Source organism: Hoplias malabaricus, chromosome Y, assembly GCF_029633855.1.
Source record: "Hoplias malabaricus isolate fHopMal1 chromosome Y, fHopMal1.hap1, whole genome shotgun sequence".
Classification (NCBI taxonomy): domain Eukaryota; kingdom Metazoa; phylum Chordata; class Actinopteri; order Characiformes; family Erythrinidae; genus Hoplias; species Hoplias malabaricus.
The window spans coordinates 7,480,860-7,501,269 of record NC_089820.1 but is presented as its reverse complement, the minus strand read 5'-3'; the positions used below and the strand labels follow the sequence as shown (position 1 = coordinate 7,501,269).

Below are 20,410 nucleotides of genomic sequence, written 5' to 3'. Positions count from 1 at the left end.
TTGTACAGACCATACCATTACTTTGGATTTACTTTGTCTTAATGCCATTGTAATAGCAATAGCAAGTAATTTTTTTTTGTTTGTTTTCTGGTAACCACCCACCAGACTACATACCCTCCACTGCTGGGTTCTCTTGCCTGGCCCTTGGACTGCATTTTTGCAGGGTAGTTTTTCCTCTGTTTTGTCATGAATCTATTAACACCCTTATTTCCCTCCTGTCAGGTTTTATTTTTCCTGTCTCTCTCTCATGCATCGAGAATGGGTTCCCCCCTTATGAGTCTTGTTTTCTCTAAAGGTTTCTTCCTCATGTGCTGAGGGATACCACTGCCGACCTTGTCTTGACTCATAAGTGGCTTGGAGCCAGATCTCTGTAAAACTGCTCTGTGATGACATACTCTTGTGAAGAGCGCTATATAAAAATAATTTGCACTAAAATTTGTAGAAAAATGCCGTATTTGTTACTTGGATGTGTTACCTGATTTACATTTAGAAGCAAAACTAATGACCAGGGCACCCCGAATGTATACATACAATTACAGAAGGTTATGGTTACAATTAAAAACAACTAACATGTATTAATGAACAATTTCTGTGCAATTGCACTGTTTAAAGTGTATGTAAAACACTAAATAAAGGTATGAATATGTACCCTTAAAGGTAACAATAGTGACAGTTTTTCTAATGGTCTGGAAGAGAGACCATCCCCTATCAAGGAGTATGGTTAGAGCCCACACTGTGCATAGAGTTGAGCCCAACTATACCTTGTTAGTATCACTCAAACTCTTGGGCTTACCAGAAATCACTGGGCGCAATGGGGGAACACACTGTAGGGGCACAAGCATCCAACTCTCAGAGAGAATTTTTCACACATTCAGGAGGACTAAGGGGGCATGGAGTGTGCATGGATCCTGTTCAAGACCTCCATTGTTGAAGCAGCTGCATATAGTTATGTTAAAAATTCAGTTGGTGCCTGTTACTGCAGCAACCCAAGAATCCAGAATTGACCATCAACGGTGAGGAAAGTTGTCAAGTGGCAGATGAAGGCTTTTCAAGATTGGTTAGCTCAGGGAACTCCTGATTCATGGAACGGGCACTGGCAGGACAAAAAGACTGTGGCTTTGGCCGTACAAGAGGCCATTGAGAATTACTTCTTGACAGCCTCAGAGAGGTTCTGGAAACCACTCTGAAAGTTCAGGAGAGGAAGGGCAACACTGTATAAGCTGTGCTCAGCAAAGACGGCAAAACTATGAACTCAACTGAGGATATTGTCAAGTGTTGCAAGGATCAGGGGTATGAGACTGAAGATACAAGAGTTTTCTCTGGCAGGTTGCTGAGCATACTCTGATTTGGTGGGGAGCTCAGAGATGAGCGAGGTGTTTGGAATAGAAATGCTGCTCCTTTGCTTTGAGAGGAGCCAGTTGAGGAGGCTCCCAGGACACATATCAGGTAAAGACAATTGGGAGGAGTTCCAGGGGTAGAGCTAGAACACATTGGCGGGATTATGACTCTGCGGAGCTCTGGGGATCCTCCAGAAGGAGTTGGTTTAATGGTCTTCTTCCACATCTGAAAATCTTAGTTTGAACTTTTATCAGTTTCAGTGCAGGTTTTGTGTAGTGTGTGTGAAGAAACCTCTTCATTTATGCAGGTAACTTGACATTGATTTCAATACAACTCTGTAACTAAAGCTACTGGCAGGAATCAAATCACAAACAAAACTGACATGTAATGTAGTATAAAGCTCAGTCCTGCAGCACCCCCTGGTGGTCTTTCACCTTCCATTGCAAACATATTTGGCTTCTAATGCATATATATATATATATATATATATATATATATATATATAAAGAAATAATATATGTACCAATGCCATATATGTAAAATTATTTTAACCTGTAAAATTTTCACTTCAATATAAATATTACTTATATGAATGAGATTGTATTAGATGATATGCTGTATAATTTCTCACATGAAAACAGTAAAACCTGAATTGCTACGCGTGCAAATTTAGCTCACATGTTCAATTAAAATAAATATTGGATATAAAGTGTGTTTTTAACTAAACAAATGCATGTAACAGATGGATTTTCATTACTAAGATTATGAGACATTTTTACATTAGGGGCCAGGCCAAAGCAGTCGCTATGAAGCTATGTGAGACATATCTTTTTAACATTTAACACATTGCATAGTGTTAGTGTATAAGATGATGCCGGAACAGCAGGTAAACCTGTGACTGTTAGCACAGTGCTAGTCAATGTTTTCCTCCAAGTGTGCTGAGTTGATGTAAAATAATTATATGACAATGTTTAAAAAAAGAACCTCTCTCTGTGGGCCCCTTCTTTTCTGACAATGTTTGAAAATGTTAAAAGGCACAGAAAAAAGATGTATGTGAAATATACAAATATTAGATTTGAAAATAGATTTTGGGGAATCAACAAAAATGCTAAAATCAATATTTATGACATCAGCATTAGTAACACTTATAATTTAATGATTTATCATATTACTACAATTTTTACCTCTTTAACACCTAATAATTATTAAACAACATTAATTATTTATGTGACATTATAATTGCTAGGGGGACTTTATTCCTCTTATTCCCAAAATTTGTAAAATGAACTACCTGGAGTGTAAAAACAAGCAGGGGAGGGCCTCCAAAATTTACAATGCTGCAAAATGTATTAATGTAATAATATGGTGGAAAAGAATCATAGAGGAATACTAGAAAATAAATAAAACATTCTATTGTATTTCTTAGAAACTGATACATTAATTGGTGTACAGATTGTATAGAGGAAGGAAGTTTAATGTGCAGGTTTTTAAAGAATATTTCAGACATATAGTCATTCAGGTCGTCTGTAGATCTTCTCTTCGTTTCCTTCTGTCACTGCGGCAAACCTGGCCAGTGTGAACAGGTAATCACTCAGCCTGCACACAGAGCATCACAGGAAGAAAATTAAGAAGATTAGGAGGCAAAACATTTGTCGACATGTTCCTATGTCCCTCCTAAAATGACTGACAATGTGGAGTTTTATTCTCTTTGCTACAGTAACATTTCTTGGAATTTTTTCACTAGATATTGGATCATTCCTGGCAGACATGAAACGGTTTGTGACCAGGTACAGATGATGAATGATAAGGTCTGGCCCTCTATCTCTTCCCACAGCACTGGATGGAGCGCCATCTCTAAAAGGAACATATTTGTACTGCTCCAAAGGCTTTACACACCCCTAGCCCACATTTTGATTACACAGTGGTGACCACAGGCTCATGTGAATTAACAAACATCATCAAATCTCTCAGTGAATTCAAATGTAACATTTGCCTTTGCAGTGTGTGAAATTGTGCGTGTCCCTGGTCAAATTACACTCATTGACAAAATAAATAATGAACCAAGAAGTAGTTGTTGGAACAGAACTTTTTATATGAGGATGTAATGACAATAATATAGTGAAAGGATACGTTTACTGGGGAAAACCTCACAGTGGAAGGAGGCTCTAGTACCCTGTTAGGCCGCCTTTAGCCTGGATACAAAATGAGATACGGTTGGGAATGGAGACATATGGGTTCTGTTTTTGCACACAAATACAGCTAGGCCTTTAGAACCTGCATATTTATACGTTGCCAAAGCTGGTGTCCTGGCTGGTCCCATAAATACTTGACTGGTGATTCTGGCCTAGATAGTGGGCAATTTGTCAAAACCTCCATCTTGTTTCTCTCAGTCAAATGAGGCACCCCCTGTCAAAGTCTGTCAACTGAGCAAAATGACTGAGCAGTCAGCGATCACTCATCAAGTGGTACACACACAAAAATAGAAAAGAGGGGAAAGCACATTTATGTGATCTTGTAGCTAGAACCAGTGTCTAGACCACACCTTTCATTATTTACATATCTGCCAGCAATCTGCAGCAATCCCGGGTGCTTTTTTTTGTCAGTGTGTATACATGCATCAAAAGTGGCCTGTGTAAAATATATAGCACATTCTTTGTTTTATGGTTAATTTAATCTAAGCATGTTAAACAATTAAAAATAAATTATGCTGTAAGATTTGTAGAAAACACTAAGTTCTTTAAATTGTTTTTCAGAAAATCTGCAAAGAACATCTTTTGACCAGAGGTGTACAAACATTTTCACAAGACTAGACATAGGACTGTTCCAGCTGTGTAAATGTAAACAGACCAAACAGTGATTACCTGTTGAGGTATTTACCAACGTCAGGGTCAGCTTCACCTGAGCGGATTATAGGAGCCACACTGCACAGAAACAATCAGAAACGTTATTAACAGACTTTACAGATGCTGACTATGTTTAACCCTTTAAATATAACTTTTAGCATAGAGTAGGGGGTAGAACCTTGTCTACTATGTAAATAACTAGGGTTCAGTTCACTTTTCAGGTACCAAAACAAACTTCTGCAAAACTACTAATGCTACATTTGTAAAATGATTAGAATTAGAATCATTCTGGAAAGGAGCATATCTTCACTGTCTGATTAAAAGCAGATATCTCCAACTTTCAATGGAAGACTATGTAAAAAATGTATTATTTTCCATTTTATTGTGGTAAATTATTTTCCAAGTAATTTTGGAGCATTTATATTGGTCCATTCATCGTGAAATGTTCACACCAGGACAGGTGCTTTGTTCAAAAGATGTGGTAAACTAAAAAGAAAAAAAACAAAAATGGAGATTTCACGTTTCACATTTTTGGACAGCAAATATATATAAAAAGCCAATAATGTGTATATTATAGATAAATTAAGGTTTAGTACGGTTGTAAAAGTGAATGCATGGACTACAATCCTGAGAAATAAACTGAGAAGTGAAAAAGCAAAAAACGGAAGGCATTAGGAAAAAAAAGGACTAGAAAACATGACTTTTAAACCTACAGTAAACAAGGAACACCCATGAGCTTCAGTCACATGAAAAGACAAGCTCACATGTGCAAGTCTGACAAGAGAACACACGATGAGACAATGAATACATAAGCATGTGGTTACAAAAAACAAGCCAGTGACTGACCAGCGCTCTGCCCGTCGACACACGGCTCTGGCTACATGCAGCGCAGCACTGCTCCTCCCTCCAGACTGCAGAACATAAACCAAGAGGACAAGAGAAGAAGAATTTGTGCTTTTTAAAGAATAAATATTATCCATAAATACACTGCATGTTCACTTTTAGTTTGTAGCTATATTAGCCATGATACTGAAGACACAGAATACTGTTGCTGACCAAAGAAAAACATGTATCTGCATTTTTGTGGATACTTAATTTACTATTTCATTTAAACGCAGCAGGCATCCTTCACATACTTCATTATACTTATAAAATACTTTATTACTTATAATAATTAATAAAATATAATAAATGTATAATAAATACTTTATTCTTATATAGCGCTTTTCTAAAACCCAAAGATGCTTACAATCATTGGTGATGAAAGGACCAATAGAAATGCTTAAAATTACTTGGAATAATATCTTTTTACTTTAATTCCACTGAAAATTGAGAAGGGTTTTTCCATCTCCTGTAAAGTTATTAATTTGTAGATACGTGTTTTCTTTGGACAGTGATGATATGTAATATTCCACCCAGTATTAATTTTCTACTTACACTACTTCCCATAATAATCATTCTGTGCTCTGTTGTTATATTGATTTTCTTTAATAATTAAATTAATAAAATGTTAAAGTCATTATGAACGGTTTGATTTGGTGATGTAGAGAACCTCAGTGTCAACGTGTTTCCCAATGATCCAGATGAAATATATATTAAAAGACACTGATTTTAATTCTGATATAATGTTTCATAATTATATGTTTTGTATGTCTGAGGTATTGTTCTCCTAAAGCCTTAAATATTTATATATATAAATCTTTTATCAGTATTACAACTTTCCCTCATCATTTAATTAAAAACTCTACTGCTTTGTTGTGGAGAGCAATTAAAATGCTATATTTGACACCAAGCTCCATTTAATGCCACTCTAAAGAGATCTAAATCTCTGTAGCAGACCATTTTACATTAAAACACTCTCTATGACTCTGTGTACACTGAATTTTCATGTAGGCGGAAATTTCAATGGCAATATTACACAACCTGTGCATTTCATGTTATTAACGACAATGTAATGAATGCCAAAAATCACCAGATCTCACAGACAACAACCACTCTATACATGATCTGGTTGAGTAAATACACTTACAGGTAATATGAAGTTTGTCAACGGAGGAAGCTCATCTGTGTAGGAATCAATCCAGCTCTCCAGCTCTGCTACAGGCTGACTGCTGAACTTAGTCTTTGCTAGAAAAGAATTAGAAAAATAAATATCTGAATAGAACAGCAGCATGAAACAATCCTTTACTGTTGTTACTTCCTTGAAAAGGCATAAATAAAGATTGTTCAGTTTATTTAAAAGATAAATGCTTTTATACAGAAACTCAAGGAACCCTTTCACCTCACTTCAAGAAAAAAAATGTTTTGCCCACTTACTGGAATGTCACTAAAACCTTATTCTTAAGGATTCATTTTACACGAGGAGCTGGAGTAATGTTATTTTACCACATGACATCAGTCATTTTTATGATATATTTGCAATGAATAAGAATTCTCAGTGTAAATAACAGGGATGGGAGTGGTTACTTGATTTATGTATTGATAGTAATATTTAGTCACTACTGTATAGAGAACAGCCCAAAAATATCCAGTGCTCTTTGACTCAATCTTTTATTCATTCATTCATTGTCTGTAACTGCTTATCCAATTTAGGGTCACGGTGGGTCTGGAGCCTACCTGGAATCAGGGTGACACACACACACACATACATACACACATACGGACACTTTTGAGTCGCCAATCCACCGGTTTTTGGACCGTGGGAGTAAACCGGAGCACCTGGAAAAAACCCACGCGGACACAGGGAGGACACACCAAACTCCTGCCAGACAGTCACCCAGAGCAGCTGCACCACTAATCTTTTAGTCCTACACAATATATAATAGGTGAGATGATTGCAAAAGGCTTCACACACTCATAATACTTAACACAATTATTTGAACTAATATTATAAACCACCTAATTGTAGTAACTTAATAGGTAGGATACATGATCAAACACATATATGTAGGCTGCCTGAATTTTCACTCCCCTGAGTAATCTTTTAGGTAATCTTATGGATTTAAGTGTGGTGCATCTTTCAACCTGATGTTTGCCACATACTCGAATGACTTGTCTGATTTTTGCCATACACCACAACACTAAATGCCTCCTCCAGCATCTCCATTCTAGAGAAAACCTGTGAAAAACTCCTTTACCACAGGATATGACTGAATATGCACCCACATGCTATTTTGCAAGGGGTTATGTTTACTGGTCATATTAAAGCAAAAAACAAGGCTCTGGAATCTTTCCTGAAATGGGAGTATGTGCTGAAGAAAAAACATTGAATAGTCAATTCAGAGATGACTATAATTACTGTGACAACATTAGCTCATTTCTAAAGGTAAAACTCATCCTATCCAAAGTGTAACTATTTCATTTCATCACACATTCACCGCAATATTTGTGGAGTTGTACAGTGATTCCTAATAGACTATTGATTATGATTATGGGGTTTCTGACATTGTATGACACTACATACATACTTATGTGGCTCTCTCTGGCTGATGAGCGTGGAGTGGCGATGTTTGAGCCCACGTCCTGCAGCACACACTGGATCTGTACCAGAAAAACACACACATTTAAATCCTCATTGTTGGGAAACATGCAAGAAGCAGCCCAATTGATTAGCTAAAGCATAAAACATATATATAAACACATTCACACACCTTGTCCAGCTGATCTGTGAAGGAATGTCCTTTCTCAATGCAAAACTCTCTAGCCAGTCTTAAAGAGAAAACATGCAGGGTCAGGTGTTGTCATTGGCACAACAGTGTGATACAGAGGGTTATGTATTGGTACAGTGTTTATTACCCTATGGCTGATGACAGTTCATCAGTTGTTCCCAACGCTTCAAAGATATGATCCTCCTTCGGCCTCCTCTCTCCAGTAAAAGTGCTAGAAAATCCTACCAGGATGAAATAGCAACAGTACAGTTCATACTTAAAGACTTATGAACACACAAAGCACATCACTCTTTGTTTCAGAATGTCAAATAAATAAATAAATAAATAAAAATGAAAAAAAAGCATTAGAAACCTTTATCTCCTGTTTTGGTGTATATCTTCGGAATCCTGCTTTCTCCTTCAGACTTTGTGGCATAGCTACCTCAAAAAGGCGGGAACACATGAGTGATTAGGCACATTGATTCATTATCTGTAACCGCTTATCCAATTCAGGGTCACGGTGGGTCCAGAGCCTACCTGGAATCATTGGGCGCAAGGCGGGAATACACCCTGGAGGGGGCGCCAGTCCTACACAGGGTAACAGACACACACATTCACACTCACACTTTTTGAGTCACCAATCCACCTACCAATGTGTGTTTTTGGACTGTGGGAGGAAACCGGAGCACCCGGAGGAAACCCACGCGGACACAGGGAGAACACACCAACTCCTCACAGACAGTCACCCGGAGCGGGAATCGAACCCACAACCTCCAGGTTCCTGGAGCTCTGTGATTGCAACGCTACCTGCTGCGCCACCGTGCCGCCTAGGCACATTCATTAATAAATAAATTGTACTCTGACAGCTACATATTCTAAATGTGCATTTCACAGTCTAGCTGTAACTATACATTCAGAGAAGAGTTTTAAATTATATCTGTGCATTGCTTGTTATTATCAAGCGCCTCTAAATACAAGGGAGAAAAAAAATCTTAGGACATTTAAGGAGTAAAAATCATTCATTCATCATTCATCATTATTCTTGGAGTTTCAATGATATTCAGGCATGGGCTTGATGATGTATTCTATTGGTACCAGTGGGATGCTCAAAAAAATGGCCAAAATGACTTTGAGCTCTGAATCAGAATATGCACTGGTTTTACTCAGTGTTTGCCTCCAAACGAGTACAGGTTTTACTCAGCGTGAGCCTCAAAAAGACTGAGTTCAAGTTTGAGGTTGCTTAGACTCAGAGAGGGCGGAGCCATATTAGGCTTGTGATTTGTCAGGGTAAAGCTGCTAGGTCCGTCAGTTCTACACTGAGAGAAAAGCAAAACTGGTGAATTGCAGGAGACCTTTATTAGACTTTGGGTATATATTCATAAGAAATATTTTCTACATTGTAGGCAGTGTAGAGCTAGCTTAATTTAAAACTCAGTGTGCGTGTGTGGGTGTGTTTGTGGGTACATAGTGTTTGCTTAATTTTAAGCTTGGGTTATTGATTTTAAATTGTTTTTCATACATAATACTACCGGATGTTATAACTAGACCTCAGACGAAATATATCAGAAAAGTATAGGGCCCTGGAGTATTAGTGCACAGTGCCAGTGCTGACACAATGTTAACCTGTTTTATAACACTTCTGCTAATTTTCAAACTGTAAAATTAATATGCTGGAGCAGAAAACATTAAAACAGAGCAGGAGAATAGTGCAGAGACTGTGGACAGACCTCTTATGCCAATGTTCCGTTCCACCTTAAATGGTGCAGAACGTAGCCGTAAATAAAATGGAACGGAAAATTCTAAACGATGTATATGAAGCTACTCATCTACCTTTTTTCTTGTCTGTGAAAAGTCTGTAGCGACCTTAAACAAGCCACGGTTCGGAAAAGACCGCGGAGCTGCACACAGCGAGCCATTACTGCCTCTGTTTAAGTTCACAACGCCATTAGTCTTGTGTTTACAAATCACTAGTTTTTGGCCTCTTTCGCTTCCCATAGATTTCACTTGCAAGTCCGATGACGTGACCTGAAATCGCACGTTCCGATTGGACGTTTGAAGGTCGGTAGACGGATGCTCATGTTCTGATTGGTCAGGCTGTTTGACGTCACAGCGCAATGAGTGTTTGAGAAGCGAGATCAGAACAGAGAAACGGACCCGGGGTTCAGCTCTTCATCAGCGTCTGATCTGGTTGTTTCACTTTTGGGTTAACTTCGGCAAAAGAAGAGTTTGTGGTAAGGTTTAATTACTAGTTTTTTCAAAGGGAAGTCATTTTCACATTTATTTACATGCAGTTTTAAAACATTTTCTGACTGGAATGTTTTCTGTGACAGTCCATTGTATCTCTGGTTATTATAAAAGTAACCAGGATTCTAAAATAAACTGTTATAGTTCCCTGTGGTAAATATATAACACTTAACTACACTGTTGCCAAGGCATATTTAGAATGGTTGATAGACTCTTAACGGGGAATGGCACAGATTTTTTTCAAAATTAGAAAATGATTCCGTCAGCAAGAGATAAAGTTATGGAGAGTGTTTTGAAATGGTTTATTGGGGAAAAAAGTGCACATATTTCTTCACAGTGGCGGCAAAGTGAAATATAGCTACAGCAAAATATTTTTTATTTGACCAACTTATTTAGCTGAATATACATACACACACACACACACACACACACACACATATATATATATATATTTTTTTCCCTTTAAAGATGTCTCATTGCATAATATGATAAAACAATGGTTCATTAACATATGGGAAATTGGTACCAAATCCTCCCCTTTAACCAATCTTGTTTTTAATATTTATATTTATAGGTATTAATGTTTGAGATGCATATGAATGAATGTTTTATTTCGGCCCCTGGAAAGTCCATTCTTCATGGAGAGCATGCAGTCGTTCACGGGAAGGTGAGTGCATACTTAAAATGATATAAGAACATAGGGTGTAACTATGTTATTAATATGTTGTTAGAATATGTTACATTGTGTTACATAATGTCATTTCACTGGTTTGTTTAACAGTCTTCATGAATTTGTTTCAGATGTTTTTTATTGTGTTCTTTGACTACATTACCCAGCATGCATTGTGAATTTATTGAAATAAAGTGTAGTAAATGGAGCAGAAATTTTACTTAAGTTAGGTAGCACAGTTACAAAATGTTTCAAACATCCTGATTCAAGTATCTACCATCTAAGTGCTTGTAGTTATTCAATAGTTATTTTTCTCTTTCTTTAACTATGACTTCTTTTGAATGGAATTGGACATTTTTACAATAGATGTAGCAATCGTTTAAAATCTCATTTGTTGCTTGAGATACACTTTTAAAAAGTAATAATAATATTTTCTGGATTTTGCTGTGTGTAAACAGGTAGCTCTGGCTGTGAGTTTGAATCTGCGAACATATCTGCGTCTGCAGGCCACTTCAACAGGTGAAGTCTGCATAAATCTTCCTAACATCGACACTTTCCTAACGTGGGAAACTGCAGCACTAAAGCCCTTACTATTCAACTGGAAAGGTACGGAATTCCAAGAATGTGTTTCACAAATTCCTTATAATGAGTGAACAGCTTTAACATACTCATAACATCTCATTATAGACCACTGTACACTCATATCTCCATAAGTCTTCCTCTTGTTCTGAGAGAGTTCCTGTCACTGTTGTCACTTGGGGATAGGGTCTGGAGTTCTGTAAATTTGCTTTGTGACAAAACCAGTTCTTAAAATCACATTATAATTAAAAGTTTAATGAAATTATATGAGACATTTTCAAGCACCTAAAAGTGTATAAAGCTCATAGCATTTGGCTGTGGAGCAGTGGAACCATGTTCTCTAAAATGATAGAGCTTGATACCTTAAGCTAGTATACCTCCCATAACTTGCATCCATACTGTTATTTATTCTTTATTGTAGCTGACTGTACTTTGAACGAGGTTAATGTGAACCTGGTGAAGAAGCTGCGAGAGTTCACAGGCATCACTGAGGACTCCACAGACACAAGGAGCCTGGCAGTGTTAGCATTCCTCTACATTTACATCAGTGTGTTCTCTGACACAGAGTGAGTTTAATTTTTTATTTTTATTTATTTATTTATATATATTTTTTGTATTTGTCACAATACAAAAATTGTTGAGCAATATTTGAGACAGGAATCATTTTTCAAAGTATTCATGCACTGGAATATAGAAACTGCCATAATGTACTCTAATAGAATATTAATTGCAAAAAAATAAAAAGGTAATGGTATTTATCAATCAGAAAAATTAAATGATTAGACATTATTTAATTATTAATTTTGTTTACTCATTAGTCCCCACATCACTAGTTGGAACATTTTTCACCTACAAATTTTTAATTCTATAGAGGACCAATTACTAATGACACGCTGACTAACTTCCTTCTTTAGAAAAGACTGGATTTACTTTCAAAGAATCCTCATGTTCAGACTATATTACAATTTTCTGGCTCTGTGTGTTTCTACTTTTCTACTACTACTTTTTTTTTAGTGTTCTACTATTTGGGGGTGGAAAAAATGGCCAATGTAGCAGCACATTTTATAGAGAAGGGGCTTATTTGCTGTGTATTAAATCTCATAACTAGTACTTAATCTCTTAGCCCTCCCTCCTTTTGTCTCTCATTCTTTTTATGCACACACACACACACACACACACAACTTGTGGTTGTTGTGATTGACAGCATTATTATAAATATGATTCCATTTTACTGAGCTTTTTCTATTATTTATAATATTGATTCTTTTATTTTACATATAATTATTCACTGTTGATATTGCATATATTATTGCAATAATCACAGTAAATTGTGCAATTTTTATTCGATCAACAGACAGCCCATATATATATATATATACAATATTATTGTGAATTTATGATGTATGTATGTGTTGTATGTATGTGAGGGTGTTGCCCAGCGTGAGTGTGTGTGTGTGGTCAGAGCTGCCCACAGGCGCAGGGTTAGGTTCCAGCGCTGCGTTCAGTGTGTGTGTGTCTGCTGCTCTGCTTTCAGCGAGAGGAACAATCTCTACTCCCCTCAACCAGAACCAGGAAACAGCCAGGTTACACACACAAACACACACACACACAAGCACACACACACAGTTACACACAAGCATACACCAACAAACACCCTGCAGACTGATCCAGAATAAAAAAGCACTATATAAGAAATATTGTGGATTGACATGCAGTTATCAGTCACATTGTAAAATCCTCACATACTGCAGATTCATACTGGATAAACATATCAAATCTGGTTTATAATCATGATACTTTCCCCAGCATCAAAACATTTCCAAATTCAGAGTTTCAGAATTCAGATTCAGATTCAGAAATACTTTATTGATCCCAGAGGGAAATTGTTGAAATGGTGTGCACTAATGGTATGGACATGGTGTGGACATGGGGTGATGTAGTCATAATGAGCTGTGTGTGTTTTGAAGGTGGAGTGAGGCGGAACTGGAGCTGATTAATAAGTGGGCCTTTCAGGGTGAGAAGATCATCCATGGCAACCCGTCTGGAGTGGACAATGCAGTGGGCACCTGGGGTGAGGCTATTACTGCTAGCATAAGGCCATAACTCTAGGGGTTCTAATGCTAAACCTTGGGGAACCCCTCGCATCTTTCTGCATGTTCAGCTAAGGGTGGGGGATCTGGAGAACCTGCCAGCCCACAAACTGAGAAATAAGTCAGCCCAGTCAAATATGCTATTGGCTTCCTAAGTCAGAAAACATGGGATACAACAAGACCTTCAAAACAAGAGTCCCTCCAATCACAGAGAGTACAACGAGATTCAATGAGATTAGATTCAATAAAGCAAAATAATCACAAAGAGTGTATCTAAATAAGACTACTGATTAAAGGGGATTAAGGGGAAAACAAGTTTAGAAAAGAAAGAGAATCTGCTCCACGCTCCTCGCTGTGCTAGCTGCCAGTCATTCTGAAAATGGCAAACAAACACACACACACACATGCACACACCCCCAACAGTCCTTTTTGAGGTTGAGTAAAAATGCCATGCTAAATATATTAAGAATTATATGTCTGGAAAGAAAGATTTTCTCTTTTGATTTTGTCTTGTCTTGTGTTAAGTTGCTTTTAAAGTATGTAGTTAATTTACAGATGCTTCTGTGTGTGTTAGGAGGTGTTTTAAGGTACCTTTCTGGGAAGATAACTCCACTGAGCAGGTAAGAGGAAGCCATTTTGTAGCTAATAAATACAGTTACAAATTTATACTTAAACAGTACAGGAAAACTGTAATATCTCTGTAATAACTGTAGGTTAAGTTTTGTATTCTGTTATAACTGCTTACTAACTAAATGATCAGTTCAGAAAAAAACATACTATTCAGAATCAACCAAAAAAGCTTTAAAATGATAAGAGAAATGGTCTCTGAACACATGAAATGACAAAAAAGCACAGTCAGTTGAGTATAGGTGTGTCAATAGAACAAACTCCACACAGAACTTGTAATTTTGCTTCTGTAGGCTGCAGTCAAATGTTTTGATCAATGATAGTGGTTACTGTGAAAGATGGTAAATGAGAGAAATTTGCAATACTTTTGCAATCATTATGTATTATGTGTGTGTGTGTGCTCCTGATAATTGCCCTGTTTTCATCTTCAGGGTGCCCACACTCCGGATCCTCCTCACCAACACTAAAGTGCCTCGCAGCACCAAGGTCCTGGTTTCTGGAGTGAAGGACAAAATGAACAAGGTGCAGAAGACCCTCTGGGTTTTTCTCCCTGTGACTTCACACACTCTGACTGTAATTTGCATAATCACCTATGGCTGTGTGTGTGGATGGGGCACCCCAGGGGCTCCAGATGCCTTTTAGAAAAACTCCAGATGAAGATCCCTGTGTCCTGTTGCTCTGGTAACAGGTTGACTTCATGTCCGTGATTGCTGGGGTGGAGAAAGATAGACAAGTAACAAAAAAAAAGAATAAAAAATATCTCTACACACCATTCTTTTAACCAAGGCCCTCTTTAACCTTTGTAGATGGTTAGTGTTTAGTACAATGAATGGTTTTATTAAAGGAACGTTAACAAAAAAAATTATTACACATATTATTGTCAGCTCATTGGTGAATGATGTTATAATTTGTAATATACTGTTTATCTAATTGCCTTCAACTTAAACCTGCAGTACCCCTCTATAATGAGCCCTGTGCTGGAGTCTGTGAATGCTGTTTCTCAGACCTGTGAGGAGACTCTAGCGGAGATGGCCACGGAGGGAGCCTCAGCCAAACACTACAACGTCCTTGAGGTATGAACATGTTCAATGCATCTGCACAGAGCACCTCATTAATCGTTATACAACCATAACTTATCAATGTTTAACGGGGTAAATCCTCTACAAAGTGCAGTCAGAAGACCCACATACAGTGGTTTCCTGTCTCTTCTTAGTTTTGGACTGGTCGGTGCATTTCCACCAACATAAACAAGTTTTAGAACCAGAGAAGTTTGTTTCCAGCAGGAACCAAACTAGTAGGTCCTTCAACACGAATTGTGATGTTTTCTGTAGGGGTGTCAAATTAAGAAGCTCAAGACTTAAAAACTCAGAGATTCAGGGAGTTATGGCACAGCAGACCCATTATCAGATTTCTGATTTTAAAAGAAAACTACAAGGAGATAAAAACAGGAAAATGCTCTGTCTGTGTGATTTCTTTTGCTGTGGTCAGAGAAACTAAAGTCGCAACAATTTTAGGCTACTTTTTCTCTGCTGCTCTCGTTCACAAGCTCTGCAGGATGGGTCTGGAACCATACTTAGAAATTCTCAGTCTTTACAGACAGAACTCTACATCATTTACATGTGTATCATATATCACTGTGATCTAAACCCACTATAAACAGTAGAGTAACCATGACTCAGTCTGTCTCTGTATGTTTATCTATAGTCTGTGTGCTGGTTAAAACAGACAGCAGATCTGTGAACCGTGAGCACAAGAATCCTGAATGGAACAGGATCAAGAACCAGAATTCAACTGGTCAAAAGGGCTAATAGTGCCATTGTTTAAAAATATCATTTCATTTAATGAGCCAGAAATTTGACAATATTAAGTCTTTTACTCCAATACTTTGCAAGTGGAACATAAATGAGATGCTAAACTTTGGGAAAACTTTCTGTTGCTCCTATTACTGGCAGTTGTATCAGCTACATGCATCTTCATTAGTATGTAATGTTCCCCTCAGGACCTCATAGACATCAATCAGCACCACCTGAATGTGATGGGGGTGGGCCACCCATCTCTGGACACTCTGTGTCGAGTCACACTCACCCGTGGACTGCACAGTAAACTGACAGGGGCAGGTGGAGGAGGCTGTGGCATCACACTCCTACGGCCAGGTAATATCACATAACACAGCAGTACATAGCAGAACACAGTCTGGGGTTAGCCATCCTCTAGCTTTTCATCAGTCATGTTCTGACCTCAGAGCTGCTCTTGTCTGGGTATTTTGGATAGTGAACCACTCTGAGACTAACAGTGTAAAAACCCCAACAACAAAATGGTGGTGCTCATAGGAGAACCTCTAAAATGGTGGTTTCTAATAAATTAGACACTGTGTAGATAATGGGTAATGTCTGCGTATCAAATATATTCCTCACTAACATTTATGACTTTTTATAAACACATTCTAAATTCCATTACTGAGATTTAAATACAAACTCCTTTATTCTTCAGCATCCTCACCACTGTACAGTATTAGACACTGACAGAATATTAGCGGGGGTTAATGGGAATAATGTGTTAAGGTGCAATCCTTTAGATTTGTACTAGTTTTTTATTTACTCCAAATTTTTTAAATGATCAAATCCACCCATTAGCTACAGATGCTCCAATCACACGTAGCTACCAACCTTAGAGGGCGAAGACGAGCCTGAGCTTCCGCTGAGACGTGTTAAACCCTACCACATCTTTTAGAAGTATCACCAGCACAACGTAATTGGAGCTCAACACGCTGGGATGAGAACTCTGTTGTGCACTTGTTACATTAGACAATAGATACCCATATTGTCTAGCATTTCTCGAGACGTTTGAGTTGCTTGGACACAGTCAATTGGTCAGCGACTGTGCAACTTGTAACTGGTCCCTTAAATTCCTTATTGGACCACTAATATAGAAATATGCAACATTAAAATAATTGATTATATCCCTGAAATATTAGGTTTATGGTAAACTTGTAGAGCAGGTGTTCCAAACCAGACAACACCCACTGGCATTTCTGATGGACCGGGGAGGCAGTGGATGTGGGGGTGGTGGGTTGTTGTCTTAACTGTGTACATGGCACATTAGTCACAACAAATAACAGCACAAATGACAAGTTAATTCTTCATTAATGCGAGCATTGGGCCTGCTTCCTAAGGTGATACAAGGTGGTTGTAGAATGTTGTTATTCTGTGAGTGAACTTGCCCGGGGCGTAGGTGGCATTGTTGTGGGTCAGTACCAAAAGATCCACTGCCCACTACTGGTCTATGGCCTTGTTGTTGGGAACCTCCATTTTGGACGATATTTTTGTTGTTCCTGTGTAAATCATGGTTGTGTCTCAGTGCTAGGTTTTTTCAGACAGAAAGAAGCTCAGCACCTGTCAGGTTTAGAACTCAGCAGGAGACTTTTAACAGCTTTTGTCTGGGAATGACACACTTCTTTGTGCTTTTAAAAGCTCCCAGATGAAGGCAGAAACACTTCAGAGTGACTGGGACTTTGTTCCATGGGCTCGGGGGGTGCAGGATGCAAACTGTAGGACCACCTGCACACTGTCAATAATACGCACACACATAACACATCTGACTGTCACACAGATGATAATAAACAGGCATCAAACTTACAATCTCCTCATGTTGGGGCCCAACGTGTATCAGGTTCTTCCTGAGTGACACAGACACGATGTAGAAGTGCCTCATTAAATGTGTCATTTCTCTAAATACACCACATTATGCTTCAAGAAGCTTATAGTTTTCAACCATTTACTGAGGACATTTATACGATAATATTAAAAAATAACTTCATACTTATACCTTTATGTACAGTTGAATGCTACATTTGTGCTACAGTGGTATAGTTGTGTTCTCTGTGTTAGTGATATGTGCGTTTAATTTTTCTTTTTTTTCTGTAATAGAAACTGATCCATGTGTGGTGCAGAAGGTGGTTCAGGAGCTGAAAGAGGCGGGGTTTGACTGCTGGGAGACGAGTCTGGGTGGTCCAGGGGTCTTAATGCACTGCACAAACTCTATCCCTGAAAATGCACTCAGCGTCCTCACCAGCTTCTGAGAAAATACACCTCTAACATGAACATTAAAGGTACAATATGGAGGAAAGTCCTGTGCAACAGAATGGAGTGTGTGGAGTGTATACAGCGTGTGTTTAAGATACAAACGGTCATGGACATCCTCGACCTGAAACAATGGAAATGGATCTGACACTAAAAATACATTTAATTACGTTTAATCCTGTCTCAGGATGAATTATAGCAAAACACATGTGACAGGTTTACAGGCATCTTCTGTGAAGGTTTATTTCTGCTTTCACTGCATTATTTAATCAATGATTTTCAGAATTGGTTTATGTGGGGTGTGATTTTATTTAGGCAAGTTCTGTACTTATTATAATACCCACTGAATCACTTGAATTACTTTCTGAGAAACATGGAGAGAGAAAACACTATGAGCCAATAGTTCATAATTTAGGCAGATGATTGGCTGTTTCACAGGCAGTGCCATTATAATTAGTGCTGTGCTGAATACAGACAAGTACATGTATCAGGATATACCCAGCCCTAATTACATTTACAGAAAAGTCTTTTGTGTTAGTTCCATCTGGAAGACAATAGCTTTGGCTAAGTTTGTCCACTAGAGGGAAGTAGAGGCTCAATAACAGTATTACTTCCTGTTAAAATCTGGTATTGTACAAATGTATACTACCACCGTTACAATGCTCAATTGAACACGAGTGATTTATTTATTTTAAATTATTTGTTTTTAAGTCTAATCGTTTTATATCCAAGGAATGAACCTGCTGTAAACATGAATAATCACTATAGGACACAAATAATTACATGCCAAATTAATAAAATATTCAAACATATACATTTTGGAAAATATATGTTTCCTCCAACATGTTCAGTCCTGTAGAAAATACCATATTCTTGTGATTCATTTTGAAAATGTGTTTGTTTATTATTCACAATTTGCTTTAGAAAATTAGAAAATCATTCACTCATTCATTATCTGTAAGCGCTTATCCAGTTCAGGGTCGCGGTGGGTCCAGAGCCTACCTGGAATCATTGAGCGCAAGGCGGGAATACACCCTGGAGGGGGCGCCAGTCCTTCACAGGGCAACACACACACTTTTGAGTTGCCAATCCACCTACACACCCACAAACCCTTTGGACTGAGGGAGGAAACCGAAGCACCCGGAGGAAACCCATGCGGACACGGGGAGAACACACCAACAAGTCACCTGGAGCGGGAATCGAACCCACAACCTCCAGGCCCCTGGAGCTGTGTGACTGCGACACTACCTGCTGCACCACCGTGTGATGCAGTGTGATGCAGAAAACTAACAAAAACCAAAAATGGCGTTTGACCATGGGGTGCACATGGCAATGAGAATATACTGTTATATTGTAAATTACTGTTATATGTAGAAATTATATATGTTATCATTTTAAAATATTTTTAATGTTCTCATTTGTCAGAGCTACTAATAAACCACTGGTCATTCAGAGGATGCGTTTAATGGTGCAGGGCTCAGTCCTAAAAGGCTCCATCCTCAGTGTAGTGCAATATAACCAGATAGTAATTAATGCTTAGCCCAAATGTGGCCCACATTTGCAGTTCTCTCATGGCTCACATTAGGCATTGAATGACAGCATTGACTCGGGGTGAGTTTGGCTGCCTCAGCTTAGCCGCAGCTCCACCGTGTATGGCCAGATATCAGGTGAATTTTTGACCAAATCAGGGCTCTCATGGAATCTGGGGAATTTGGCCCCAGTCCGGACCAAACAACATTTTCCAACGGAGCCATACATCTGCTATGTGAGGTTTTGGATTCTTCACCCCGAGTAGTATCCACTATGCAAATCTAAACATGAATATAAATGACTCATTTTTTAAAATGTCAATGAGTTTTAATGTAGTGCACTTTAAAAGGAGCAGAGAGTTATTTGGGACACTGCACATTAAGTGATTTGTGGACTGCAGAGAGAAAATAGACAAGTCACTTGTAATGGTGGGCGGCACGGTGGCGCAGCAGGTAGTGTCGCAGTCACACAGCTCCAGTCCCGATCCGGATGAGGAGTTTGGTGTGTTCTCCAGGGTGTTTTCCCCCTTCGCAGGGTCCCTCCGGACCCTCCGTGACCCTGAACTGGATAAGTGGTTTCAGAGAATGAACGAATGAATCACAATGACTTGTAATGGTCAGACAGAAGTTTACTGGACTTTTCCTAGGCAAAATATTACAGTCGTTCCACAAAATCTGAGACAGTGTGTGAGGTGCTAGTTCAAATCAAAAGCCATAATCAATAATCATTGTTTCATTTTTGATTTTTTTTCTTATAAACTCTG

General features: G+C 38.3%; 2 protein-coding genes across 3 annotated transcripts; one reads left to right on the top strand and one right to left on the bottom strand.

The window, feature by feature from the left end:
• Positions 1-1,992: 1,992 nt before the first annotated feature.
• LOC136679219 (corrinoid adenosyltransferase MMAB-like) lies at positions 1,993-9,799 on the bottom strand. Its single transcript, XM_066657623.1, has 9 exons — positions 9,659-9,799; positions 8,202-8,266; positions 7,977-8,070; positions 7,832-7,889; positions 7,649-7,721; positions 6,211-6,308; positions 5,028-5,092; positions 4,200-4,259; positions 1,993-2,934 (listed from the first exon to the last, which is right to left on the bottom strand). Exons 1-9 carry the CDS (start codon positions 9,742-9,744, stop codon positions 2,850-2,852), a joined length of 684 nt encoding a protein of 227 aa, XP_066513720.1. The 5' UTR covers positions 9,745-9,799; the 3' UTR covers positions 1,993-2,849.
• On the top strand, positions 8,304-18,901 carry LOC136679218 (mevalonate kinase-like). 2 transcript variants are annotated; one of them, XM_066657622.1, is made up of 12 exons: positions 8,304-9,196; positions 9,826-10,059; positions 10,647-10,739; positions 11,249-11,348; positions 11,743-11,887; positions 12,749-12,904; positions 13,289-13,392; positions 13,986-14,031; positions 14,470-14,560; positions 14,992-15,111; positions 16,038-16,191; positions 17,965-18,901. In XM_066657622.1, exons 3-12 carry the CDS (start codon positions 10,653-10,655, stop codon positions 18,114-18,116), a joined length of 1,155 nt encoding a protein of 384 aa, XP_066513719.1. In that variant the 5' UTR covers positions 8,304-9,196; positions 9,826-10,059; positions 10,647-10,652; the 3' UTR covers positions 18,117-18,901. The 2 variants fall into 2 exon arrangements, with proteins under 2 accessions (XP_066513719.1, XP_066513718.1); XM_066657621.1 differs by having other exon boundaries at positions 11,201-11,348.
• The last annotated feature ends 1,509 nt before the right edge of the window (positions 18,902-20,410 follow it).